The sequence below is a fragment of the Strix aluco genome, chromosome 1 (genome assembly GCF_031877795.1).
Source record: "Strix aluco isolate bStrAlu1 chromosome 1, bStrAlu1.hap1, whole genome shotgun sequence".
NCBI classification, from domain to species: domain Eukaryota; kingdom Metazoa; phylum Chordata; class Aves; order Strigiformes; family Strigidae; genus Strix; species Strix aluco.
In genome coordinates, this window is record NC_133931.1 from 27660063 (window position 1) to 27685968 (window position 25906).

Genomic DNA, 25906 nt, shown 5'->3' on the forward strand with positions numbered 1-25906 from the left:
TGGGCACCACCCAGTCGAGTCCCTCACTGCCGGTCTGCATCCTCAAGCTCCTGGGAAAGGCGACTGCTAGCAGTTCAATCAACTATAGCACTTCCCCAGTATTGATAGGTATAACCACAGCGTTTCAGGAAAAAAAAATCAGACGCACTTTTTTTTGAAAAATTTATTAAAAAGAAGGTTGTTACGTTTCTCCTCCAGACACCTCCCTGCAGAACCCGCCCTCGATTTACCGCTCCGGGCCACGGCCACCACCGACGGGCTGAGGGTCTTCCTCCCTCGGGGCTCGCCGGAGGAGGAAGGAGCCCGCGGGCCCCGCTCCAGCAGCGCTGCGGCTGCCGGCGGGCCGCAGGGAGGCTCCCCGCCCCGGGAGGCCCCGGGAGGCCCCGGCCCGGCCCGGCCCGCCGCAGCGGCACTGCCCGGCCCGCCCCGGCCTGCCCCGCTCATTAGCCCGTGACGGGAGGAGGGGGAGAAGGAGGGAGGTCCGGCTAGCCCAGCCCAGCCCCCGCCCCTCCTCCCCGCCCCGGTCCCATTCATTCCCAGCCCCTTCCTCTGCGCTCCTTCCCCTTTCCCGGCGCTGCCGGCCCGGCCGCCTCCCCGCCCTCCCCGAGAGCCCGGCAGCGGGAAGGGCCCTTCGCGCCGCAGCCATGGCTGCCGAGGGGGTGGACGAACGCTCCCCGCTGCTCTCCGCGCCCGGCTCCGGCAATGTCACCCCGACCGCGCCGCCCTATTTACCGGACAGCAGCCCCCGAGGTAAGGCGGCCGCCGCCGCCCCGGAGCCGGCGCGGGCAGGGGGGCTGCTGCCGGCCCGGGGGGCTGCTGCCGGCCTGGGCACCGCGGGGCTGGCGGCGGGGCGGGGCGGACAGGCCCTGAGGGGCCCGGCGCGGCCCTCGGGGTGGGGGGGGGTGGGGGGGTCGGGCCCCGGCGCCCGCGGCGGGGACGCGGCGTCTCCGCCCGGTTGCGGCGGCGCGGGGGCTCCCTCCGCCTTTGTTGGCGGGCGAAGTTACCCGCTGCGGCGGGGCCGGGCCGGGGGCAGCGGCGGGGGGGGGCCCTCGCCCTGCCCCGGCGACGGAGGACGAACAACAGGTAACGCCGCACAGGGCCGGGTAGGCCGTGCTCCGCGCTGTTCTCCGCGCTCCGGAGTGAAGTCGTCAAAAGGGAAGAAAAAATAAAATTAAAATAATGGTTTGCAGTGGCAGAACAAGCCCGAACCAGTCTGCTTATTATAACTCGCTCGCATGTCGGAGCTTGCAGGGTAATTGTTGGACTTCGGTTCCCCCATTAATTAGGAGCAGGCTTAAGTAAAAGATCCTTGTCTACGAACGACTGAACTCGGTGCAGCGAGACGCAGGGTGGCAGCTAGTAGAGGTGTAACGCAGAAGCGACACAAAGTACGCAGAGCCCTGTTTCATCCCCGGTGACCATCGAGGTGCGTTAACCCGGAGGAGATGCCAGCCGAGCGGCTCCTGGGCTGGCCGTCAAAGTTAAATAACGAAGGGGCTCTGTGCAGTGCGGTAGTTGAAGTCCAAAACCACTAGGATGTCCTTGCAAACACACTTCAAGGCCATAGCTGGTTTTGGCTTTTTTTTAAAGACAAGTCAGATACTGTGGTTACAAATCTGGAATCGTGGCTTAACAATATGGTATTAACTTTCTCGCACAGACTTAGGAAAATAATCTGAATATTTAGTAGGTAGATGAAAAAATTTTACATAGAAAATATTAATCAGGATGTTTACAAAATACATTAATAGATTTTTTTTTTTTCCCAGTTAAACAGTTTAGAGCAGAAATCAAGGGGGGGGAGAAAGCTGAAGGAATCAAGACTAAATAAGATTAGTGTAGCTTTGCTAGCCATAACCTTTAAAATGTAAGATTACAGTCCTGAGCTCACTGCCTCCAGTGTGTTGGCCCTTTCTAAAGGATTTTTATGTAATTGTATAGATTTATGACATGTATGTAATTAGAATACTATGAGTGAACATCTCTCTGTTTTGAGTAATATTTAAATTTGTGGAAAACTAGTCCTCTTTGCCTTGATATGAAAATGTATTTCAGCTAGTGCTGTAGCTGGTGTTGACTGTTTACTTTCATTTTAATTGCACAAATTAGTATCAGCCTGAAAAATGGCACAGGGTTGTTTGGGGTTTTTTAAATCAAATTGTGTAGGATTGACATAATCCCTTAAATTTTGTAATTAAAACAATCCAGAAATCCACCTAAATTTAAATTCAGTTATTCAGTGGTTTTATTTTTAGTAGTCCTTATCCTGTAACTATTACTTTTGCATACAGTTCAATCTGTTTTTATAAAGGTCTTTATGGATTTAAAAAGTAATGAAAATGCATTAGATGGGTGACTTGTTTGAACCCAGGCTAAAACTCATGACCTGGAAACAAGCTGGACCCCAAACGCTCATTTTGGTTGGTAGCCATGTCCTGCAGTGCCTTCAGTCCGTGTCTGTAACTCATGTTAAGTAGCTTGGTACCAGTGGTAGGGTGTGGCGCTTAAAATAAGTGGCTTGTTCCCAAAAGTGAGGAGGAACCATAGAGCTTTCTTAAATGTCTAGTCTCTTGCATGAGTTGAGGATCTCTTGTTTGATCAGTCCATGAGCAAGCATGCTAGGTAGCACTTCAAAACTGCTCTACAAAACTTACAAAAAGAGATACGCAGAATAAAATTTTGCAGAGCTGTGACATAGACCCGGTAGTTCTAATTTCCTTGCTCTGTCAGTTATCCTTGGTGAAAGGATCCATGCAAGATAAACCACCTTTTTAGCTAATGGGCAGTCTTTCTCCCTAGCACAAATCTAGACAGAGAGAGAAGCAGCATTCTTGTGGGGAGATGGGGTTTTCTTCCAGCTCTCTTTCTGCAGAGCTTCCTTGCTTACCATCACCTGACCGGTGTGGAGCTGCAGAGGAAGGAGGTAGCCGCCCTTTGCCCTCCAAACTACTACCTGAATGTACGTCAATAGATTTATCCCTGTAATTATATACTGTGCCCAATATGTCATCCTGAGCTTCAAATTAGAGAGGCCGTGGTTTGAAAGTCTTCCCTTGTTGGGCTTCAGCTGAGACCCAGCTGACCCTTTTCAGTGTAAAGTGGTGGATGGTTGAATCCTGGTAATGGCTCAGTGTTTGTTTCTAAGGGTGGAAGCAAGCAAGAAACATCTTTTCAGTGTGGATGCAGGGCACAGTATTTAAGAAACTTCACGTAGACAAAGGGTGGAACCAACAGCTTTGCTCCTTTATTCAGGCGGTTATTCAGTGCTTTTCCCTTTATTTTTTTTAGGGTTTTTCTTGAGGCTTACTCAGTTCTTAACTACCTGTCTCTAACATAGATCACTCTTTTTCCCTCACCCACCCCCTCCCAGGTCAGCATAAAGAATATTTTCTTTTTTTTTTTTTTTAAATGAAATAAACAAAACAAACCCCAAAACAAACTCGTTTCTATTTGACCCAGGTAAGCTGCAAGTGGTTCCCTGTGGTTTCTGTCCTTTGAATACCAAGGGAGGAAAGTGCACGAGCACCACAAGGAATTTCTAAGGTTGAATATGTGATATCTTCTACTGCATCTGTATCCTGTGGGGCTGAGGAAGGAATCATAGATGTACTGCATGGTAGGGCACTCTGCTAATCTTGCTGAACTAACAACTGTTGGATTTTATTTTTTTTTTAAAGAAAAAACTGATAATATAGCTGTAAACTGGTATGTCAGCAGCAGGAAGTTAAGTATCTCATTAAATGTGTCCTGAAACCTCTGGTGTGCATGTGAAACTTGCCTACCATCCAGTCACATCCAATATGACGGACCTTTATGAATTGGTTTTAGATGTTACAGTTAGCCTGAAATTTGAGCTGTCCAAAAAAAAAAAAAAGTCATACCAAAGTATGTTAATGTGCTTTTAAACCTTTTTTATTAAGGGCTAATGAGCAGACAACTCCAAGACAACGCCTTTATTTTCCTTTTCAGGTATATTTCCCAACATACTTTTCTTTAAACTTAATTTTGGTGGCTTTTGCTGGTTTTGTTTTTTAGAGCTCTTCCAAATGCACTTTTTCTTTAAGGATGAAAGTTGTAGTGCCAAGATACTTCTGGCTTTCTGCTCCATAGCAAATGTTATTTGCTGCAGCACCACTCTGAAAAGCAGCCATTATTTGCTTGCTATCTGAAATTTGCTGAGCCAGCAGGACAGGAACAGCGAGGATGCTTACCTGGAAGCTGAGCAGCTCCAGCATGAGGCTGGAGAAGTCGCTGGAGGTGTCCATACGTGCTCACACACCTCATTTAACCAATTTTCAAAATCCTACGAGTTGTCACTTACAAGTAGGATATAGAATATTATAAATGTCTAGAAGGGTATATAGTTGCCAATTCTTAAAGTATTGCAGGATTGTTGAAAGCTGAAAGGCTGGGGGGGATGTGTGTCTCCTTACTTCCTAGTACCCTTCAAGATACTGTTTGCTTTTCCTTAGTACAGCCACCCTGTGCCCAACTGATAGAGTTGAGAAGTCCCATTGTAAATTCAGAGGACAAAGCAAAGTTCTGTAACATGATTGTTGCTTTTCAGAAAAGCAACCTCAAAGCTGGGATTGAACTCTAGGGTTGTCTTAATGCAGAGTTTGGTATTCAGTCTACTGGACGTGCCTTTTGTTTTAAGGCTACCTGTGCTCCTAGCCAGGATGTGCATCAGCTGCTCACTGCAGGAGCAGGTAAGCAGCCTGCTTACAGCCAAAACCCCCTTGCAGCAGCCTTGACTCTGCCACTCAAAGCTGACACTGCTGTTCCCATCATCCAAATCTCAAACCTGGTTTCTGCAGTGATCTAGTAGGCTTGAGATTGCTTCCCATTGCCAAAGTGTGTGGGGACTGGGGTTTTGTCGTGTGTGTGTGTGTGTTAATATCTTGCAATATCTCCTCTCTTGTGTGTGGCAGCCTTATACTGAAAATAGGGTATCACAATGTGCAAAATATTGTTGTCTTAAAAATTTTTGGCTGGATGCTGTGTTTTCCCAGAATGTAATTCCTCAGAAACAGAAAAAATCAGAACAGCACTCTAAGTTACCTGGTATTTCTTAAGGATGTTAGTTTCTGCAACCAGTATATGAATGCTGAAGGTGTAAAGTTCACTTGCATCAGTTTCTATGATGCCTTTGGAATTGCACTGCTGGTTATAAGTTAATTTTGTTTCTTGGATGCAATTCAGAGACCCTGAAGGTGTCCACACTCCTTCTGCTGCCTTTGTGAGTTAAAATCAAGTACAGGTCTGGATTGTTTGTAGGCCAAGTAGCAAAGAGAGCACTGAACAGCAATGCTGCTTCAAAGGTTTGTGATGACTTTTGGATCTGAAGGGCAAGCAGGGTTTCTTATATCCCTCCAGCTTATGACAGTCACTTTAAAACAGTGAAGGAGTGATGAGTGCTTTCTTACAGGCTTAACTTTAATAATTGGGCTTGTCAGCTTTGATAGCAGCCTGTGCTTTTCCTTGCCACCCCCCTAGCAGATACTGCTCTGTTCAGTGCTGTTTGTAAACTGAAAGTAGGCTGATCTCTCATTGCTTCTCTGAAGATTTTATTGGCTGCTTGGATGTAATTGTGAAATAATCATTTATTGAAGTCTAAGGCTAATAATTTTGAATTATTAGTATTAAAAATGTTAACTATGAACTACTAAATATACCCATTCCTTATTTGCTTACCTGAAGAGCCCTGAACTTCTTGATGAAATAAAAGCTGGTGCTATTACATGCCAAGTAATTGTGGCATGTGCTATGTTGAATTATTTTCATTCCATGGGTTTCTAAACCAAGAAGTATCTTGATTGTTTCCTCACTGGTTTGTCGTGTGCTCAGGACTGGCAAGGCTGCAGTCTGCTCTTCTGTGGGGCCCTGAGGCCAGTATGTTCTTCCTTGTGTTAGCGTGTCCTAAGTGACTTAGACCTCCTTGTCCATCTGTGCTGTGGCTCTTAGACAATAAAAATATCTGGAACCTCTAAAAGCAGAAGCTCTGAGGGTTCAGTTCATCTTTTTTTCTTCAAGATATTTGCACTCAAAAAAAAGAAGCACTTCATGACACTTTCCGTCCAAGACCTGTTTCCACAACAGGACTCTTCTGTATTTTTACCTGTAGTATTTGTTACTATATGATAAACATTTTTTTATGTTTCAGTCTCTCCAGATGTTTGTAAATGCTGGTTATGGCTCTTCTGCCTACCTGTGTCTTGTTTTATCTTCTGTTTTTTTCTTCAGAAGCCAGTCTGCGTTTGCTACTAATCTGGTGGATTTGGGGTTTGTTTGGGGTTTTTCCCCCCCTTTTCTAAAGACTGTGAAAAGTTGGTTTGAAAATCAGGTTGCATGGTTGAGCCTTTTGTCTGATCCACTCTTTGGAGGTGATTTACAGTGTGTGTTGCTGGTATGCATTATGTACAACTACAGTTGATGTTCAGGTACACAGAAGTTGTGGGGAAGGGTAAAGCAAACATAAGTTTGTCTTATGTTTATACTAACTACTAACTTTGATTTATTTTTTAAATATTTTTCTCTTTTTTGGGACTGTGACTATTAGAGACTATCTTTGCTGATGGTGTTTCAGGATCCCATTTGGTTTTTCAACTGAGATTTCCTGGTCTCTTGCAGCAGAGCTTCCTCCTCCATATACTGCCATTGCAAGTCCAGATGCTAGCGGTGTTCCTGTAATAAACTGCCGCGTGTGCCAGTCGCTAATCAATTTGGATGGCAAGCTACACCAACATGTTGTTAAGTGCACAGTTTGCAATGAAGCTACGGTAAAATGGATTTTTAACATTTTCTTTTTGCTGAGGGAACTGGGTGGAGGTTGAAATATGTTGTTGGTAGAATTCATGTCCTTGCCTGCAAAGGGTGAGTCTGTTCCTGCCATCCCTGCAGAGGACCTGTTGGCGCAGCTGACCGCTAGCTTAGCTATCACACAGGCTCAAGGGTTGTTGCCACAAGGATGGTCATAAGCAGTTAGAATAAATCTTTGTGTAGTTGCGCTGGCTGCGCAGGATGTTCCCTTCTGAGGAGGACAAAAAGGAAAGATGTCGTCTAAGTAATCACTCTTGTGTAAAAAGGGTAAAACTGGTTTTGGTGGGATGAAGAGAAATGAAGAATTCAAGTATTTTAAGAGTGGAAGAAACAAAGTAACTAACCCATAACTGTCCTGGATGTATACTTTCCTCCTGCAATACTATTCAGTCAATTTGTTATCTTGCTAAGAAACAAAAACACAACAATTTGAAATGCATAAGTTGTACGTTCTTTTCCAGTGATCACAGCCCTTTTTGCTTCTCCTCCCGTTTTCTTAATTCAAGTCTTGGCCTCCTGCTTCTATTTTTTTTCCTTCTTGCCAGTTTTGGAATCTGATACTGCAACACTCCACAGCTTCTGGGGGCAGTTGCATGAAAAACACTGGATTGGATTTATTTTATTAAAAGAACTTTAAATTATGTCCAGAAAGCAGGTGACTTTAAAACTGTAGGAAAGCATATATTTTTTTCATTTAGAGAGTAGAGAACCTGCCATTAATACTCACTTTCCCTGCCAATATATAATGTTTCAGGCCACACAAAGTGTCTTGTAGCTTTTGATTTGCTGTAGGAAAGGAACCCAGAAACTTGACTCCCTGGTTGGAGAAAGATAATTTCATTACAGTGAACTGTAATCTTATTTTGAACTGTACTATATCTGCATATTCTCATAGTGGCTGAGAACCAGACTGTGATCCTTTCACTGTTGAATAAAGCCATTGTACCAGGCAAGGAGGCTTTTGTTTGATGTTTTGACTGGGTTTTTTTTAAAAAAAAATACCACTCACATTTAAAAAAACTAAACTGAAGTCTTGAATTCTTCATTGCTAAAATATGATTTTTTTTCTTTTGTTAGTTTGCAGAATCTCTTGTTCTAGTGAGGAAGCTTGCATTTCTTTCTATGGGAAGAGAGAGAAAACTTCTAATTTTGTCTTGACTCTCAAGTCTCCTCTGTAAGAGGAACTGTATTTCTCTCTTCGCAAGAATTTGTCATGGAAGCTGTTCTGCTTTGCCATGCTGTTATAGGAAAAAAAGTGAATTGCTATGACTTCTGATGTGTGTTCTCTGGTGGTTTTTTTTTGTTTAGCCAATCAAAAACCCTCCTTCAGGGAAGAAGTATGTTAGATGTCAATGTAACTGTCTCCTTATCTGTAAGGATACATCTCGGAAAATAGGCTGTCCAAGACCAAACTGGTAAGAATAAAAAACTGTAAGTGCCTTGAGATAGTCTTCTTTAAAGCAGTTCTACTCTTTGTGTTGGACATTTAAAACTAAAAGAGGTGCAAGCCTGGGCCTCTGTATGTGGACATTTAAAGAGCGTTACTGAATTACTGCAGACACAGGTTGTGCTAGTGTCGGTTCTGAATTTATTTTTTTAAGATTAAAGAGGACAAATTATGGGTTTGGTATTTAGCGGTAGTCTCAAATGTGTGTTTCCCATTTTAGCTACTTCATAAGGAACAAGTAGTATAAAGAACAGCGGAGAAGAAAATCACTTCTTGTTTTTGGGACTTGCATAATTTCTTGCAAACTTAATTATTGTAAACACACAGGTTGCTTGCTTTGTCTCAGAGTGGGGACTTCAGAATGAAATGGAAGACAGAGAAGTAGGTTGGCTTCTGTCCTGTCCTCCCTTCTTTGTTATGCTGAGTTTTCAATCTCCTCTCAGCTCTTGATTTTAATTTACACATTTGTTATAAAAGAAACAAGCATGATTGCTATAGTGAGCATTCTTAGTGTTGGGCTTAGAGTGTTAAAAATCCCACTGAGGCAGGAGTAATTTGATTCAGTGGTGCATCTCTAACAAGAGAAATTGAGATGAAGGCCGGGTCTGTGAATTTGTGAATGGGACCTTTACCACACCATAGTCACCAGTCTGTTGGTAGTTCTGGTTTTGAAACATAGTCTGAGACCTGGGGGCATTTTTTTAAATTTTTGGTTTTTCTACTAATGCAGTGTTGAGGAAAACTTCAAAACTTTCCAAATATTTTCTGAGAGTGCAAAAATGTTCGTGGGATACTTCAGTTGTAATACGTCATATGTCTGGTAACCAAGCTGAATCAGAAACTCCCTAATTTTATTAAAATAATCTCAAAGGCATATATATAATTTTTCCTAAAATAGCCTGTGTATTTGTCTTACTAGGGGATACTTTGAAGGAGAGAGTTGGGACTATGCCCTAAATGGAAGGCTCCAGATTGAAGGGAGGTCTTCGAGAATACAGTTTTGGTTGTATATGGAGAGAGAAGCAGTGCAAGTTAAATAATGCTTTAATTTTTCCCTTCACTTTTTTCATGCTAGGAAGTCTGATCCTCATTCTGCTTTGAGTTGGCTAATTTTGGTATTGTCATTTTGGATGGACAAATTGTATCATTAAACTGGAAGCACATTGAACATAAAAGCAAATGTGTGCAAACTGTTTTTTGAAGTAAATTGATTGCATTTAGTCAACCTGGGGTGGTTTTCTTTTTCAGTTCACTCAATTTGAATGAAATTTTTACTGTACAAATGTGGATATGCTGCTTATATTGACATGGTTGTCAGTATTGTGGGAAGGAGGAGTATCTGAGATGGGAAGGAGAACTAGATTCTGGAAGAGTCCTTACTCTTTCTATATGTTTCACATGGGTATGTACATTCCAATTCACAGGCTTGCTCAACCTGGGTATTAAGATTTCATTTTCCTGAGGAGTGTTTCTGCCATATGATGGCAAGTCTTTGATCTCTACAGGGTTCTGGCTTGCATGGCTGATCTTATAGTGAAAGAGAATGTTTTCAAAACTGAAAAGGAAAACATTTTGGAGAGAGACCAAAACTGGGTGCCTCATCTGTTTAAAAAGCAGATTATAGTTTAAAAGTGTAAAGTATTTGGTAGTGATTGAGGTAATTGCTTAAATGCATCATCCTCCTTTTTTGCTAGCTTAATTACATGTACATCTAATGTTCTTAACACAGTAGACGCATCATTACTCTTGGTCCAGTAATGCTGATCCCAGAAGAGCAGCCAGCTCAGCCTGCCTTGCCAGTTCAACCAGACGGAACTAGAGTGGTATGTGGGCACTGTGGAAATACGTTCCTTGTAAGTAAAGCACGAGATTCTCCTCCTCACTTCACCGTGCTATCCCTCAAGCTATTTGTTGTAAGCACTTTTAAGAGCATATTGCCTCACTCTATGGCATCACTGAGGAACTAAAGCTTCTTTTGTGCTCATATTGCTATGGATGTATGGTCTCTATTTGGTTATCTTTACATGTGTTTCAACTTTTAACAGTGTTTCTGTGCATGCATGGACAAAGCCCAAATTACTGCTTAGTGATGTGTGAGTGGACAGTGCTGGAAAAGGAAGTCATGCTTCCAGATTCTGTTTAGGCTTGCGATGATGGTTACGTTCTGCAGTGGCTAAGAGAGCAGTTCTGCCATCGCTGTATGGACCCCAAAAGCTGTTGGTTATAGCAGTTGCTGTTAGCATATCTGTCAGTTGTTACAGAACTGGAGATTGTGGTTTATATGTGAGGTTGACAGTTGATCCTGTTTTTGAAGCGGAGGATGCAAGAATACTCTTTTGCTGTTGAACTGTTTGCAGCCCTTTACATGGATAAGGGGCTGCCATACTTGAGTTTTGATTTAGGAAGAGTCTCTGCAATAAACAAGTAAGTTAGCTTTAGCGTCATCATCTAGCAGTGCTTGAATGTTTGTCCGGTTTGTGAGTTATGGGAAATGGCTAAGATAAGTGGTACAGTTGAAGGACCTGCATAGTCACCAGAGTGGTGTTATGTTCCTGAAACAAAGGCTTGTAAGATACATAAAGGCCAGAGAATACTCTAGTGCATTTTGTGAAAGGAGAAAGGAAGCTTGGGGATGGCACTGCATGTAGCTTGTATCAGCAGTGAGAGAAGGGTTTGCTTGTGATGGGCTCTATAATGGAATAGACTTGTTCCTTCAAATCTTTACTTCAGGTTTATGGATCAGTGAGGTGTACAATAATGGCTTAACTACTATAGTAGATGATGAATGCAGGAACAGGAGATGGCTCTTAGGCTTTTTTTTTTTAAAGGGAAACTAGGGATTTGATTATGAATTTACAAGTAAGGTAGTATCTGAGAAACCATTAGAGAGATGCTTGAGACATCTTCTACCTACTAGTTCTGCCTATATAATAAAAAAAATATATAATTCCTATTATAACCCTTGCTGAAGAACAGTACTTTGTAACTGGAGATAGCTGGAGTGGGTTTTCTGTTTGCCTTTTTTTTTAAATGCAAGTCTATATGTGACCTTAACTAGTAAGAACATTGTATGTGATATAGAATAGTGTTACTGACAGAAAAATACCGGATCTACAGAAGAAAAAGGCAGTCTCAGGTACATGTTCTAAACCAGGAATCTTTTATTAAAGGGTGCCTTTTCTTCTAGCTTTTTAAAAGAAAATATAGTAGCATGTTACAAACCGTTAAGTACCTGCATGAACACTGTAGTTTGATACAGAGTCATAATTGAATTTTGTAATGCAATTAAGTTTTTTCAGCGCAGCTTTAAAACCACCCTGGCAAAATCAGTGCTGTAGAAGAGTTATGACGTTTTAACGTCTCTTAACACAGAAGACCATCTCTACTATGTGATTTAATCTTTTTCTTTTTTATTAGGGAGAGTCAGATTTACGAAGTAAAACTCTCATTGTGAAGTTACTGGCCTATCTGTGGGTGCTTTTGTAAGCATCGGAGTTTTATTCATCTTTATCCCCTATTTACTTTCAATGACTGCAGCCCAAATTAATTTTGTAGTTTACACTATGAACTTCTTTAGGTGAACATAGGGGAAAAAAAACCGACCCCAAACCCATAAAGGCTTATTTTGTCCATAACTACTAGATTATGCCTTAAAATGCTAAGTTTTCTAATTTGAAATTTGTGCATGTGACTTCAAATCTGTTGGTTGCTTTAGGCAACTACATCATTTTGAACTTCGTAGTCCTATCTGCCAGTAAGACCAATTTACCACTTCATGGTACATTGAAAATAAACCCTCAAAATCATTAGAAATTTGAAGATTAAATTCTTTTATGCTGACTTATCAAGAAACAAACCCTTTTTTCTCACTTTATGCAGCTTTCCCACCACTCTTGCTTCTACCTTTTTCTGTTACTAAGTTTCAGATTCTGCAAATTTTTTTAGTTAAGAAAAAAATCAGAAAAATTGCTTGGGTTTGAGTGAGCAGAGAAGCAAAAAATAGAAGTGCTTTAGCCAGCCTGGAGACTCAGCTGCTGCGAGGGTATTTTTGCCCTTTGATATCTCCACATTGTAAAGCAAATATGTAATGCTAGATGCATCTCTCAGCAACTCAGTAAGGTATCTCCTTTACTTTACTTGGCAGTTAAAAAATAAGTAAAACAGACAAGCAAAGCTAGAATCCCTGGGGTGGAAAAGTCAAATTCAGTTGCTTGTTTTGTCTTCTTTTAAGAGTATCAACTTGTTCACCACCTTTCCAAGAATTTTTTTTTTTTCCATATGAAAGCATAAGTGTGTGCTGTGCTTTCCCTGCCTCTACGCATCGGGAGTGTTTTCTATAAATTATTAAAAGCATGCTCCATGCTGTGGAGTGCCTTCAACTTTCTCTGTCTCTGCTGGGAGAATGACTTAGTACTGAAGTGATACTGTAGCTGAACTATCACTAGTTATTCACATTTTGTTCATCAAACTGTTTTTGTTCCTTGGGTAACCTGATAGGGGTCTTTTCTGTGTTAAGGTTTCCACTGTTTCTGGTAGATTTGGAGTTCAGACAAGTGGAAAAAGTGGTAGAATAGAAAAGGAGGTCAGGATGAGAGTTTAACTGTCCTGCTGAATCGCAATATGATCTGGTTTGGGCTTTTTTGAGAGCTGCTGGACTTGGGCTGTGGCTTAGTTTCTGCCCTGCAACCCCTCTCCCAGGGGCCTCTGCCTGTTATGATTTGTGGCTGTTGCAGGCTAAGTTGCCTTTGGAAATGGTGGCAGGAAGGGGAGGGGTGTCCCTGTGTCTCCTTCATCCTCCTGCTACTGTCCTGCTGCCAGAGAGACCCTCAAGAACAAGAAGCCAGGAGCAAGCTATGTAAGCCACAGGCTGTAGACTAAGCAGTGTGGTTTGTCAGTTGTGCTCTGTCAGTTTTATTTTTAAGAAACTAATCAAATGTGAAAAGTATTTAATCTAAAATAATTGAATAGAAAACCCTTTAAATTATTTGGAAAACTAAGAAATGTTTTAATCTGCAGAAGTATTTTGCTTTCCCAAAGGACCTGGGGGGAGCAGAGGGGAAGCTTTTTTTGGCGGAAGCGGCTGTATGTAGGGATGTGTGTGTACATAGGTATATAAATCTTGTTTTTCTCTGTCTTGTATTGAATGCATTGAGAGCTATTTTAGGCTCAGAAGGAAGAAACTTTGACATATTCTTCTAGTGTAAATCCTTTGATGGATGTCTGGTTTTGTCCACAGTTGAAACATTTGAGCTCTCTGAAACCCTCATATGTGTTTCATTACATCTAACCAGGGATTTGGGCTATTGTTTATTGTATTATTCCAGTGGGAAGAATACAGTTTGTATTGTTGGCAGGGAGCTAAATTTCACGTAACTGTAACCTCAAGTTTTCTTAACAACATGAAACAAGATTAGGTTCTTTAAAGCACTCCGGAATATGACTAAAAATACCACCTTTAAGCGTGATTTAAACTACTTGCTAAACCCACCAAAACTCCAAGAATTAGAATTTGCATGAAAATAACCCTTCCCTGTAGTGCTAATGTGACCTGAATTCTTGCAGTTTGAATGTCTTCTTGCCTTCTTGCTTTTTTCTGAAAATATTTCCAATGTGTGCAGAAGACATCCTAACAGTGCTTCTCTTATTTCCAGGTAACTCAAATGAAAACAGATTATCAAGGCCTCTGTTTTTTCCATCAACATTTAGAGCCCTAGTGCATTTGAGTTTGTATCCATTAATAATTAGGGCTAATAACCAGAAATCTTAAAATAAATAAAACCCTAGAAAGATCATTAATTAGTGACTTTGGAAATGGAGTTGCCTACCCTGGAATAGAACTACTGTACAGAAGTGAAGTTGAATTACAAATATGTAAAACATAAATAATGGATTTACTTTGGTTCTGTTTCTAGAATTGCAGTTTAAAAAGCTGAAAGAACAGCTCTGTAGGGGCCTGTCTCCATCCCTGGTACTGCCAACCGCACCTTATCCCACTTTTGCTGTGTAGAACTAAGCGAAACTGAGGAGTTCTTGACAGGGATGCAGGCAAATAGCGAACTTGTACCTCTGACAGGAATGTGGAAGTAGAATTAATGCTCCTAAAAGGCATTGCTCAGGTGGGGAGTATTACAGCACCTTTCATTTTATTAAGGGATAAAATATAACTATGCTAAATCAGTTTGGCCAAGTCTTTGTAAACAAATAGATTTTAAAGAACAGCTATGTAACTAGTACTGTAATTGGATACTTCAGAACCAGGAAAAAAAAGATGTATTTCTTCTTAGTAGAGAATTAGCCCTATTAGAAGTAAATAAAACTGAGGGACACCTTCCAGAGGCAGGAAAATGCACTCTCAATACTACAGATCAGAACCTTGCTCACAGCAAAACCTGCTCATACTGGCAAGGCATTACAAGCCACATCCTCTTCCTTTGCACATAAAATCATAAATTCATTCTCAGTGTTTAAATGGTGCTGTGCTGTAGCTGGGTCCTGTTTTTCATAGAAGGATGGGCTCTGATTTTTGATTTGTCTTTGTAGCAGTTACAATACTATTCGCTTCCGTAGACCGACTTCTGATTTCTCACAGAGATAAGGAGGATCTGAATGGAGGCATCGGTAGTCTGTGCTGTGGCTTCTTCCCCTGCTAGTAATTTGCAGTGTGACTTTTGCATAAATTAAGAGGGGAGGGGAGAAGAGAATTCTATTTAACCAGGAAACTGTGATAACTACCTCCAGAAGAGAACTGCAGTTACAATATAACTGCTTACAGAGCGAAGAACAATAATCTTATCCTTTTGTTCAAGGCAAACATTTAAAATGCTTGTTTAATACTTATATTATCACAGAATGAAATCTAACAAAACCTGCAGTTTTTACATGAGTATACGACTGTATCCTCTGGTTGAGGTAGTTCTAGGCATTACTTTCACTAAGGCTGCTTCCCAGATAGGTTTTAGTCTGTGCATGGAAGGTTATGACCGTACCATGTATGCTTTTACATATCACCTTTTTAAAATGTCCTGTAAGTAGCCAATAGCATTCTCTGTTTTATTGATATAAAACCTATAAAGACATCTAATTTCTAAAATATTCTTTTAGCTAATCTTCCTGTGCACACTTAACTTAGTTTTCACAAATGATGCAAGGGTTGGGGAAAGATGGGAAAATGCATCTATCTGTAATTGTGCCAAAGAAAACACTTTTTTTTTTTATTCAGGGTATATTCATAGTTGTGGAAGTAAGAGGAAAAAAATGTATTAACATTATCATGTTGCTCATACTGCGCATGTGGATGAAACCACATTACGTCAAGCAAATCTTGTAATACTAAGGCAAGTCATGGGAAATGTTCACATGGAAATCCTGATCCTACGTTGCCACTGACAAAAGGGCATCCCATTTACGGAGGAAAGCAAGAAACAAGTCAGAGAAAGCCTGAGAAGCAAAATGTTTTCACAGTAACATTTAGCATGAAGTACAACAAGCTTGTTCTCAGGCCAGTTTTTCAGCCTCTTAATTTTTTTTTCTTTTTACAGTGGATGGAACTGAGGTTTAACACACTAGCAAAATGCCCACACTGCAAAAAAATGTAAGTTCTCTGAAATAAGTTACGTAAATTAACTGTTAAATAAGTTGTCAGTGTGTCTTGGGTAGAAGTATGTGGAGTAAAATGTGTCTGCAGTGCTGGCTATTTTGCCATGCTTATCTGAATCAGTGCTAAAGAGCATGTTATGTGCACACGAATTCTCCACCCTTTATGCACAGATCAGTAACTTTGTCAAACCAACCTGCGTTTATTAAAATGCTCTGAATTGCCAGGGGCAAAAATAAACTGCTAACAATAGACAGGAATGGGTTGCTAAAATTATCAACTTACATCTTTGAAATGTTATCATTTTGTGCAGTTAATCAGATGTCATGTTTAAATGTAGAATTTGAATTGCCTTACTGTAAAAGGAGGAAAGGAAATGATCTTGTCTTAATCTGAAAGAGGTTTTACTGATTTCATAAACCCAACAACTAACTTGTGTTAAGCATCTTAATGCATTAGCTTGTTTAATGTTTATGAATTACTGTGAAATAACTTGTCTACTCATTTGCTATTACTTCAGTAAGAAGGAGAAAAGAATACAAGAGCTGTAAGAGTTTTTTGTGTTTCAGTTTTTTGTTTGGGGCTTTTCGAGTATTTATTTGGCCTTTCTTGTCTGAGGTCAGGAATACTTAGTTTGAATTGTTAAAAGCTATATACTACTAACATACTTTAAATTTGCATGGTATCTCAACCACAGGGTGTGAAATAAGAGTTAAAAATACTATTTCAGAGACTTTCCTGTCCTGATTTATTTAGATATTTGTCTTCATTTGATAGGCAAGTGCAACTTCTCAGTTAAAGAAGCAGGTGTGTTTTCTGCTGGAAATGGAGAACCACAGCTGTACATTTTGTAGAAAAACTGGAAGGTTCCTGAAGAAGTAGAGGCTTAGGATAAGTGTACTGTAGGTGTTGGCATGGCCTGGCCTTCAACAATGATTGAAATCTCTTACTGGAGTATTTGATAGAGAAGTCAGTCTAGTGGTATGTTTAACCTCAGGAGTGGAACCCATTGGATGTGGAGTAGTGGATATGTTCTAGTTTGCTTAGGTCAAATAAACACACGGTCTTGGTGAGAGGTGTTTTGCAGGGGTGTTTTTACTGACTGTAACTGTGTTTGGTCTTTCCAGTCCTGGGGGGGAGGGTTGGTGTTTTGTGGTTTGGTTTGTTTGTTTTTAAACTAATTGCAGTGATGTTTTATATTTTATCATGTCACACTTCATAGCTGACCTCAGCTTTTTTCTTGACCCTCCTTAGGTAAAAATGATTTGCTGTTTAACCTTAAAAAACAAACAAAAAACCCAACCCCAACAATAACAAAAAAACCCCACTCTAAGTAACAGTCAAGAAGTCATACCATGTGATCTTTTGGTCTGTCTTCTGTTGATTTGTGTTGCTTGTATTTTAAACTCCAGCTGGAGTCTAAGGATTTCTTACTATTTGTCTATAAAGTGCAAAGCATGCTCTCTGTAGGTAATAAAACTGGAGCATCTCTGCAGTGCAGCTTGTGAAAATTACAGCTTGCAAGGCAATGGAATTGCAGAATGCAAAACAAATTTTAACAAATAGGAATTCTGTCCTTGGGCTGAGGATGCAAACTATGGAATAGTGTAATTTAGCTTGCAGTGTGTTGCTTGGTGTCTTCCCACATTTGAAATGTGACAGTCAGGAGTTCTGCACTTCTAGAAGCACAAACATTTCTAATGCATGAATTCAGGACACAGCATAGGTGAGGCAGAGCTTTGAGTCATGATGATGGAATAAATAACTGCAGTGACCTGCTCCTTTCTATCAGCCCTTTGTCAGAGGTTGTCTTACCTGTAGCCAAGTAGTCAGAAGGGAATGTGGGGTTCTTTATTTCAGCTTATTAATGCAAAACTTCTTTCATTAGTAGCTGACTAGTCAGATGCAAAACTGTTCATTTCTTCTGTTGACTCAGCTGATGACTGTCACTGAAAAAAGGATAGTGTAGACTGAGTCCAAACGCACCTTGAATCACTGCAACAGTAGGTTTTTTCAAGAAGATATCTTGTGAGACATCTAGATTCTCAAAAAATTTTCATTTTGTTTCAAACATTTTTAAAAGTGCAGCAAATCTGCAAATAGCTTGTTTGTGACCACCTATTTGCTTGATGGAGCCTAGATCTTAAGAATGCCTTGTAAAACTGCAGGGGAAGTTAGGAGCTATTACATGAAAAGGTCAATAACAAAACAGTGATCATGCCTCAGTACATAAACAAAGGAACCTTTCATATCTGGATGTTGGGGGAAACAGGATCTTGGGTTTCTTGTTTGTTTTTTAATCCCATCTACCTGCTACCATTGTGGACACAAATTTATTATTTTGTGACATACTTTTTTTTGTCTGTGTCATTGTCCTGTGTCCCTGCCCCAACCCATCCCCTGCCCTGCCTGTCCGTCCTCCCCCCACCCGATCATTTTTTTTGCAAAATAAGTTGGGAAATATAGAAAATTAGTTGTGATGCAGAGAATAAAATCACTTACTTGGCAAATGAACAAATCTCTTTGGAAACGGACTACAAACCTGGTTATACCAGTATAGGTAAGCTGTTTGCAGAAGCCCTGCTGGTGTGTAGTGATTCTGCCTGACATAGGCTTTACTGCACTGGGACAACAAATGTAGCTAATGAGGAAATTGTTGCAATATAGTTTTATTTTATAGTGAGGATGATGACATCTAGGAATGGGGGAGAAACTGTTTCTTTTTATTGTTTTAGTGTTCTGTGTTTCAAAATACAGAATACTAGATGTTTATCAGCCTGTTTCCCAAAAAAGTGAGAGGTTTAAGGAACACTTCTGGTATTTTTCTCATTTAATGCTGGAGAAAAAGGAGGAACTGGTTTTTGTCTGCTGCTCTCTTTCCCAGGCTGTATATTAAATCATCTAGAAATTCAGGATCATGAATTCAGTTACTAGAAAAAGAATTGAATGGTACAAGTTTTTATTTCAGAATGCCAAATGTCTCTATCTTTTCCTTTAGAACCTACTTATTTTTCTTTTTAAGGCCTGACAAAATGATGAACCCTAATAAATTTATAACACTTTTGCTCCATAATGTCTTCAGGACCTTCAGGAAAGGGAGAGATGTTGGAACCCCATCACTACTGTGGAGGCTAGTTTCAGCAGTGCTGTTCACCTTCAGAATACTGGCATTTTGATTTTCCTCTTAAAAACCCTTCTAAAAGCATGTCTGAAACCCTGGCAGTAATTCCTATTATTTGGAGCACAAGAGACCTTGCATTCTTTCCTGTGCTACTCCTTTAATAGCCTCTGTGCCTTGTGGCAGTTTTCCCCTCTACTAATTATTACCTGATGCTAAAGTGGCTTTGGTGTCTTTTATATCTGCTGCTGCTGCCCAGAGGTCTCGCAGGTGCCTTTGCTTCCTCAGCAGCAGCTCAGAAAGAAAGAAGTGCTGCTTCTGGATATCTTTGTAGTGAGTTCACCCTCATTTAGTCCCACAATAGAAGGAGATGTTTCTGTGACTTAAAAATGTTCTTTTGACCCCAGTTTTAGTATTTCTGAATGTGTCTGTCAGAGTTGCCACAGTTCGTAGGGGTCGGGTTTGAGCTTTCTTTATTGAAAGTTAGTTTTGTTTTTTATGTGTAATTTGGGGTGGGTAGAGGGAAACCTCACTATTTAGTGTCCCAAGTGGCTAATATCACTCTTGGGAGATGAAAAATAAATTATGACTTACTGGGATTGCTAAATATTCCCAGGTCTGTTATGTGACTGTAGAAACAATATATTTATTTCATCTTTCCTTTCGGGGGGGAGCGGGAAGGCAGTTAAAACATTCTTTACATTTCATTTTTGCGGGATTTGAGATAACGGTTTCTCCCCCAGCCTTTTGTACTGGATAGGAGGGGACAGAGCTTGAGAGAAATATGGATGGAAAATACCAGGGTGCCTGCAATATTATGATTACAAAAACAAGATCATAAGTCAAACAGCTCTGAAAGTGAAGGTCTCCTTCCCAAAATGAACTTTGTCTCTGTGTGAAATACACAGTGCAGTAAATATCATGCATCTGTTAGGTGTATTGAACATGACATTTCTATCAGCTTATCTTAAGGTATCCAGCTCTGTAATAGAATTAACTTTCTGAGTACATAGCCAGGAAATCCTGCAAAGGAGGGAACCTAAGGTCAGTTTGGCAAGCTTAGTGCTCATCAGTTCAGCTTTGGAGAAGTCTCCTTCCTGTCCCCTTTTATAAAACTTCAGTTTTGTTTCTTTTTTTCTCATGTAACTTGGAATCAGGTAACATATCCCTCTTCGAGAGTGTCTGTAGAAGTATTTAGGGGTGGCTTTTGGAGAGTGTGTGTGAGAAAGTGATACGATACCATTATTTCCCCAATTGGGAATTCTCCCACCCTTATCACACCTCACACACCCTCCAATCCCATCCCAAATGTGTATGGTGAGGCTTCTGGTAAGAAGTAATTTCCCTTGGGAAATTAATGAGGAGAACAGTTTTGGGACTTTTCTTCTGAAAGCGTGTAACAGATGGCTTGTGAGTGATCACTGTATTCAACCCTTGCCTTGTAAGTATGTTAGCTTGAGGACTGCGGTGGTTTTTTTTCTTGGAGCATTTTAGAAATTCCTTGTAAAGAAGTAATATTGGAGTAAAGCTGCTTAAATCAATCTATTTGAAGGCTTTCTAAGATGAACGCTTAAAAAATTCTAGTCACATGCTAAGCATATGAGGCCTTACTATGTGGTTAATTAACTGGAGCCAGAAATTTGGTTAGTCATATGACAGATGTACTACTTCAGTAGTTCAGCAGGGCTTTCTTCTGTTATATGCATATCTTGCATATGTTGAACTGTCATGAGATGAAAATGACTTCCCCTTGCGTCTTTGAACACAGAGTACAAGCATCCCAGTATTTCCAGAGGCGTGCTGATCTCCCAGAATTGGATGAAGTACTTAACTAATGATAGCATGCTTCAGAACTATCTCTAAGATAGATGGTACATGTTTTATGAAAGCACCTCTGCCTCTCTAGTCCTCTCAATGGACCTACCTGTTCACTGTGTTTCAAAGGAATTAAGTCATGTTCCTATGTGATTGCAAATGTGTGACTTGAGATGTATTTGCTAAACAATGCTGAGCTTCTAGAATAATTTTTCTAATCTGTAGTAAAGAGTGTAGTGTTTTATTTGCATTTTATATTCTGTTTGACTGAAGCACTGTAATAGTTTAATGCAGCAAAGCTGTCTGTCTGGGAGTTCATAGCCTAGATGATGAGTGATAGAACTTCCAGGGGATTTATTTACCTTGGTTGTCAGCCGTGATTTGTGCAGCTCATGTAACTTGTGGTAGAACTGTAAAAGAAAATAGGAAGTAGAAAAACTTGTCATGTTTTTGAAGTTACAAAAACTGACTTAAACATGGCTAAAGAATTTCAGTGTTTAGAAGTGTTGAACATGAAAAATTTTTCATGTTTGACTAAAACAGTTTGGGGTTTTTTATCTTCAAGAAATGGGGTAGAATTTAGCCACTCAACAGTATTTAGTGAACTGTTCCAGAAATGGATAGTGCAGGTTGTTATTGTTAATGACGTTTAGGGGTGGTGGAAGTGATTTCCAGCTGCTTAGATGCATGTGAATGTATTAAAGTCATGTATTAATGTATTAAAAGTCTAAAGGGTGTCTTACAACCTATATAGAAGCTGCAGAGCAAACTTGGGTTTTGCAATCCAGAGGCTATTCAAGATACTTGTCTGGGCACACTGTGGATATAGGAGGCAGACACACTCAAACTGTAGGTGTGGCACCATTCTGTTACAAGCACTTAGATTTTTAGATACTATATTATCTTCACCAATAGTTCTTCTTTAAATCAAATATGTGAACTCTGTCTTTAACTGCTTGATATAATTGTAGACTTTGCTTACAGCTTTATAAACTTATGATGGTGGATGTATATTGCCATTCTTCTCCCCTTCCCCCATTTAGACTGAATAGTTTCTATTTATGTGGTTTGGATTGGGTTTTTTTTAAATTTAAAATACCATTTATTTTCTAACAGTTCTTCTGTTGGAAGTGCACTGCCACGGAGACGCTGCTGTGCATATATTACAATTGGAATGATATGCATCTTCATTGGAGTTGGATTAACTGTGAGTGATGTCCTGTGATACACTTGCAACTGTGTGCAGGGGTGTGCATGTACAAAGGAGCTCCCTTGGTCGACCAGCTTTTCTTTCCTCAGCATTTGAGTAAAACCTCCTAAGTTTATGTGGGTTTTGTCACCTCTATTAAAACCACAGACTTAATCATCTGAGTTAGCCAGAAAAATGAAATGTTCCTAAAAAAGTATCTTCTGGCACTTTGAGACTCTCTTCTTCCTGATGTTAAATTTGACTCTTCATCTCTCTGAGAACTTCAGTTTTATGAAAAATGGTTTTACCTCACTACAGAAATACTGGAACATCTTGCTCTTGCTAGAGCTCTGAAAACTTCCAGGTTTCTAGAAATACATATTGCTGTATAGCCAGGAATGTAAGTTCCACTGCAGTGGAGGGGAGTGGGATTCCAAAAGTTAGAAACATGTATATGCCTTTATAATTTGTACAAGTTATAAAGAGTAAAACCAGATAATAAGCTATTTACAAATTAAAAGGCTCACATTGTTGTTACTCTGTTACTAAGAAAACTATCTGACTTGCTTGGCTCTGAAGTATCTGGTACTGGTTACTAGAGCCAATTTTCTACCTGGCAGTCACAGAAAAGTATGTATGAGGAAATAACTGCAGTTGAATTCATATGTGTGATTTTCACTATACCTCTAACTTGTATTATAACCTGAATAATTTTTTATGTGTGAGCATAAATGAATTATGAAGGATTTTTCCTGTTTCCCTAATAAAAACAGTGACAGCCAGAAATAAAAAACAGCGAAAGACAGATTTCTTTTTATATACATATATATATATATTTTAACAACCTTACTGAGTTTGAAAATAATGAAAATAATTCACCATGAGGTGTGCCCAGAGGCTTGCATAGCCTCCATCCTTGGAGTCTTTTTGGGACCCAGCTGGGTTAAAACCCTGAGCAACTTGGTGTGACCTTAGAGTTGACCCTGCTCTGGAAAGTTGGCACTAGAGACCTCCTGATGTCCCTTCTGAGCTCAATTATCCTACGACTGTGTAAAATTAAGCTAATAAAATATCTGTTTTATCCTTATCAGAGTGAAAAAGGTGCCACAATGCTTCTCCTTAATATAACTTGCTCTTCCCTGAAGAGCAGATAGTGCTGTATGTTTGACACTTGTTTTCTCTTTTTAGGTTGGTACACAGGATTTTGCGAGGCGATTTCACGCAACATATGTTTCTTGGGCTATCGCTTATCTCTTAGGTTTAATCTGCCTCATTCGAGCCTGCTACTGGGGAGCCATTAAAGTCAGTTATCCAGAGCACAGTTTTGCGTAGAGAATTTGTTAGATTATAGCAAGTGAACATCTAGCAATTCTGGATATTGCATCTTGGACACTTTTGAAACCTTTCCTGTAAGGATTCCATTCTGTTCAAAGTAGTTTTAAGACTGGGGGTCTCTTAAGAACAAATGTTCATTGCACTACATAATATGCAAATAGTTTGTTTTGCTGCTAGATTCCCTAGCTCTGAATACTAAAGCTGTGTTTACATGTTCATAACTCTGTCTTTATAGGTGTTGAATTTTATTTCAACAGACAGTATTAAGTTTTACATTTCCTTTGTTATGTTAAAATCCGTCTACCATTTTTCTAAATGATCAGTAAGAATTCAAAAGCAAGAGTGTTTATAAGTGTTTCTACAGTAGCTTCACATTTGTACTTAACATTTTAACTAAAATTATATTAAAGTGGCTTGCTTTAAAACCTAAGCAATAAGCATTTTGCTTGAACAGCTTACTGTATCTTTTGCCTAAGATCATAGTGACCTTATTCAGGAAATGAAAGTTAGGAGTGTACTTTAGAAGACTGACACTGTTGCTAGAGAGACATTTGTAAACACTGTATGCTTTGAGATTTTTCAGGTAGAGAGATGCTATTTTGGTAGTCCAATTAAATTTCCATTTATCCAGGATTGGATTTCAGTTAGGATAAATGCTTTCTTCTCAAGGATCCTGGGATTTAGGTGTTTGGTTTTGGGTTTTTTTAACTGGCAAATCCTAAAAGCCATGCTCGGATGATGGAACTTAACTCCGGTTATTCGTACAAGTTCCTTTACAGGGTCTAAGGGAAGCATTTCATATGACTTGTTTCGTAATACTTTAGTGTCACATAGGTGACAATAAGTTGGTGATGGGTTGCCTCTTACTTTCCTTTGATCATGTCAGATTTTCCCTGTTTGGGAGAGTTATGCACTGGTCACTGCAAAGGGAGACACTGTAAATTCACGTTAACTGCTGTAATAAGAAAATGAATAAACTATTACTTGGACCATTCCATCGAAGTACATCTACTCAATTTAGCACTGACTTGCTAAGAGAATACGGAAACAGAAAGTTTTTTCTAATGATGTATTCACAAAGGATTGAGGGACCAGTTCTTGCACTGCCCATCTTTGTAGTTTTAAACAAGTTTTTGCTAAATTTGGAAGGAATGTCCTGAGTGATTTAGATGACTGTAGTAATTTAGATAATGGGGTCAGATGGGTAAATTAATGTGGATGTTTCAGGGATACATGTAATTTAAATTATCTATGTTCCTGCTAGGACAAAATGATATTCAGATAAGGATTTTGGAGCACAATAAATGTAAATGATCAAACTGTAAATGATCTGTCTTTGTATGATGCTAAATGTATAAAAGCAGTAGCTCAGGATTACAATGTACCTTTTACAAATAAACTAATAAAGAAATAAAGATTATTATTCAAACTTAATATATTTTGTTATTTATATATGAATAAAAATACACAAATGGAAGAATTTCCTAGTATGATACAGGAACAACAAAGGTATTGCCCAGCGGAGGTGTGCTCTGTATATTTGCTAAATGGCAGCTTCAGGAATATCAGAGCAAGAACAAATTGATGTTTTCTTGATATTTTGGGAAGAATGAGGAAGAAAATAAGGGATGGAGACCACTGTTGGGATTATGTCTTCCTTAGTCAATGGCTTATTGAGGGAATATGGTAATATACTCTCTGCTTTTCCTAAGACTACATCCCTTCACTGTAGGGATCTGCTGTGCTCATTTGCATCTTAAACCTTTGAATACTCTTTTCAGCTGTCTTGTATTTCAAAATATTCTGTCTTCCACATCCTGAAATAACGTAGACTGGGGCTGTACAGAAAATCATCCACTGCTTTTGTAATAAAGTGAGGGTGGGAGCCTGGGTATAATGTTATATTAATGAATCAGAGGAATTTATACTTTTCCCCCCATGTTAAGCTGTACTTTATTTCCTATCTTGTGTTTCTCCTTTTTCTTCTCAACCTTTTTGAGCAGAAGGGAAGATACATGGACAAAGTAATTTATTTTTGTCTAGATCAGGATAATAGCATAATATTTGTTACTCCTTCCTTTTGCAAATTGAAACATTGTCGTTATTTCCATAAAATATGAAATGTATTGTGTCATTACATTTCAACCACCTCTGGGTACGTAAGAATCCTATTTTAACTGTGTAAGAAAATTAATGGTAGAATCTGAAGGGCCTCTGCAAGGACTCAAATAGATCTGGCTATTTGTGAGGCGGGCTTGTTTGCAGGTAGTCATGACGTTCTGTGCTGAACTACATCTTAATATATTAAATATCTCTAAGTTTAAAAAAAAAAAAATCATGTCCTGTGCATACTGACCACTAGAAGAACTTTCAGCCTTATTTTATTCTTTATTTTATCTTATTCATTTAATAGTCTTTTTATCAATGGATTATTTTTGTGACAGATGGGAGAAGGAGCTATCTGAATTCACAGTGAAGGGCTTCTCTGCTTTCAGATTTTATCTTCCCCCTTCCCTACTCTCCTTCCCACCAAAGAGTGTTTATACAAACTCAGTGGTGTGGACAAGAAAACATGTAAGACCTTAAACT

General features: G+C 39.7%; 1 protein-coding gene across 1 annotated transcript; it reads left to right on the forward strand.

Moving 5' to 3' along the window:
- Positions 1-557: 557 nt before the first annotated feature.
- On the forward strand, positions 558-24751 carry PIP4P2 (phosphatidylinositol-4,5-bisphosphate 4-phosphatase 2). The gene is made up of 7 exons (XM_074816160.1): positions 558-750; positions 6631-6779; positions 8128-8234; positions 9996-10119; positions 15805-15857; positions 21910-22000; positions 23171-24751. The coding sequence occupies exons 1-7, from the start codon at positions 645-647 to the stop codon at positions 23312-23314; spliced, it is 774 nt and encodes a 257-aa protein (XP_074672261.1). The 5' UTR covers positions 558-644; the 3' UTR covers positions 23315-24751.
- The last annotated feature ends 1155 nt before the right edge of the window (positions 24752-25906 follow it).

Excerpts from the sequence above, each read along its gene's own strand:
- PIP4P2 (XM_074816160.1), top strand. The coding sequence starts at position 645 with ATGGCTGCCGAGGGGGTGGACGAACGCTCCCCGCTGCTCTCCGCGCCC. Across the intron at positions 10,120-15,804 it reads ACTGTGGAAATACGTTCCTT|TGGATGGAACTGAGGTTTAA; the intron begins GTAAGTAAAGCA and ends TTCTTTTTACAG. Across the intron at positions 22,001-23,170 it reads TCATTGGAGTTGGATTAACT|GTTGGTACACAGGATTTTGC; the intron begins GTGAGTGATGTC and ends TTCTCTTTTTAG.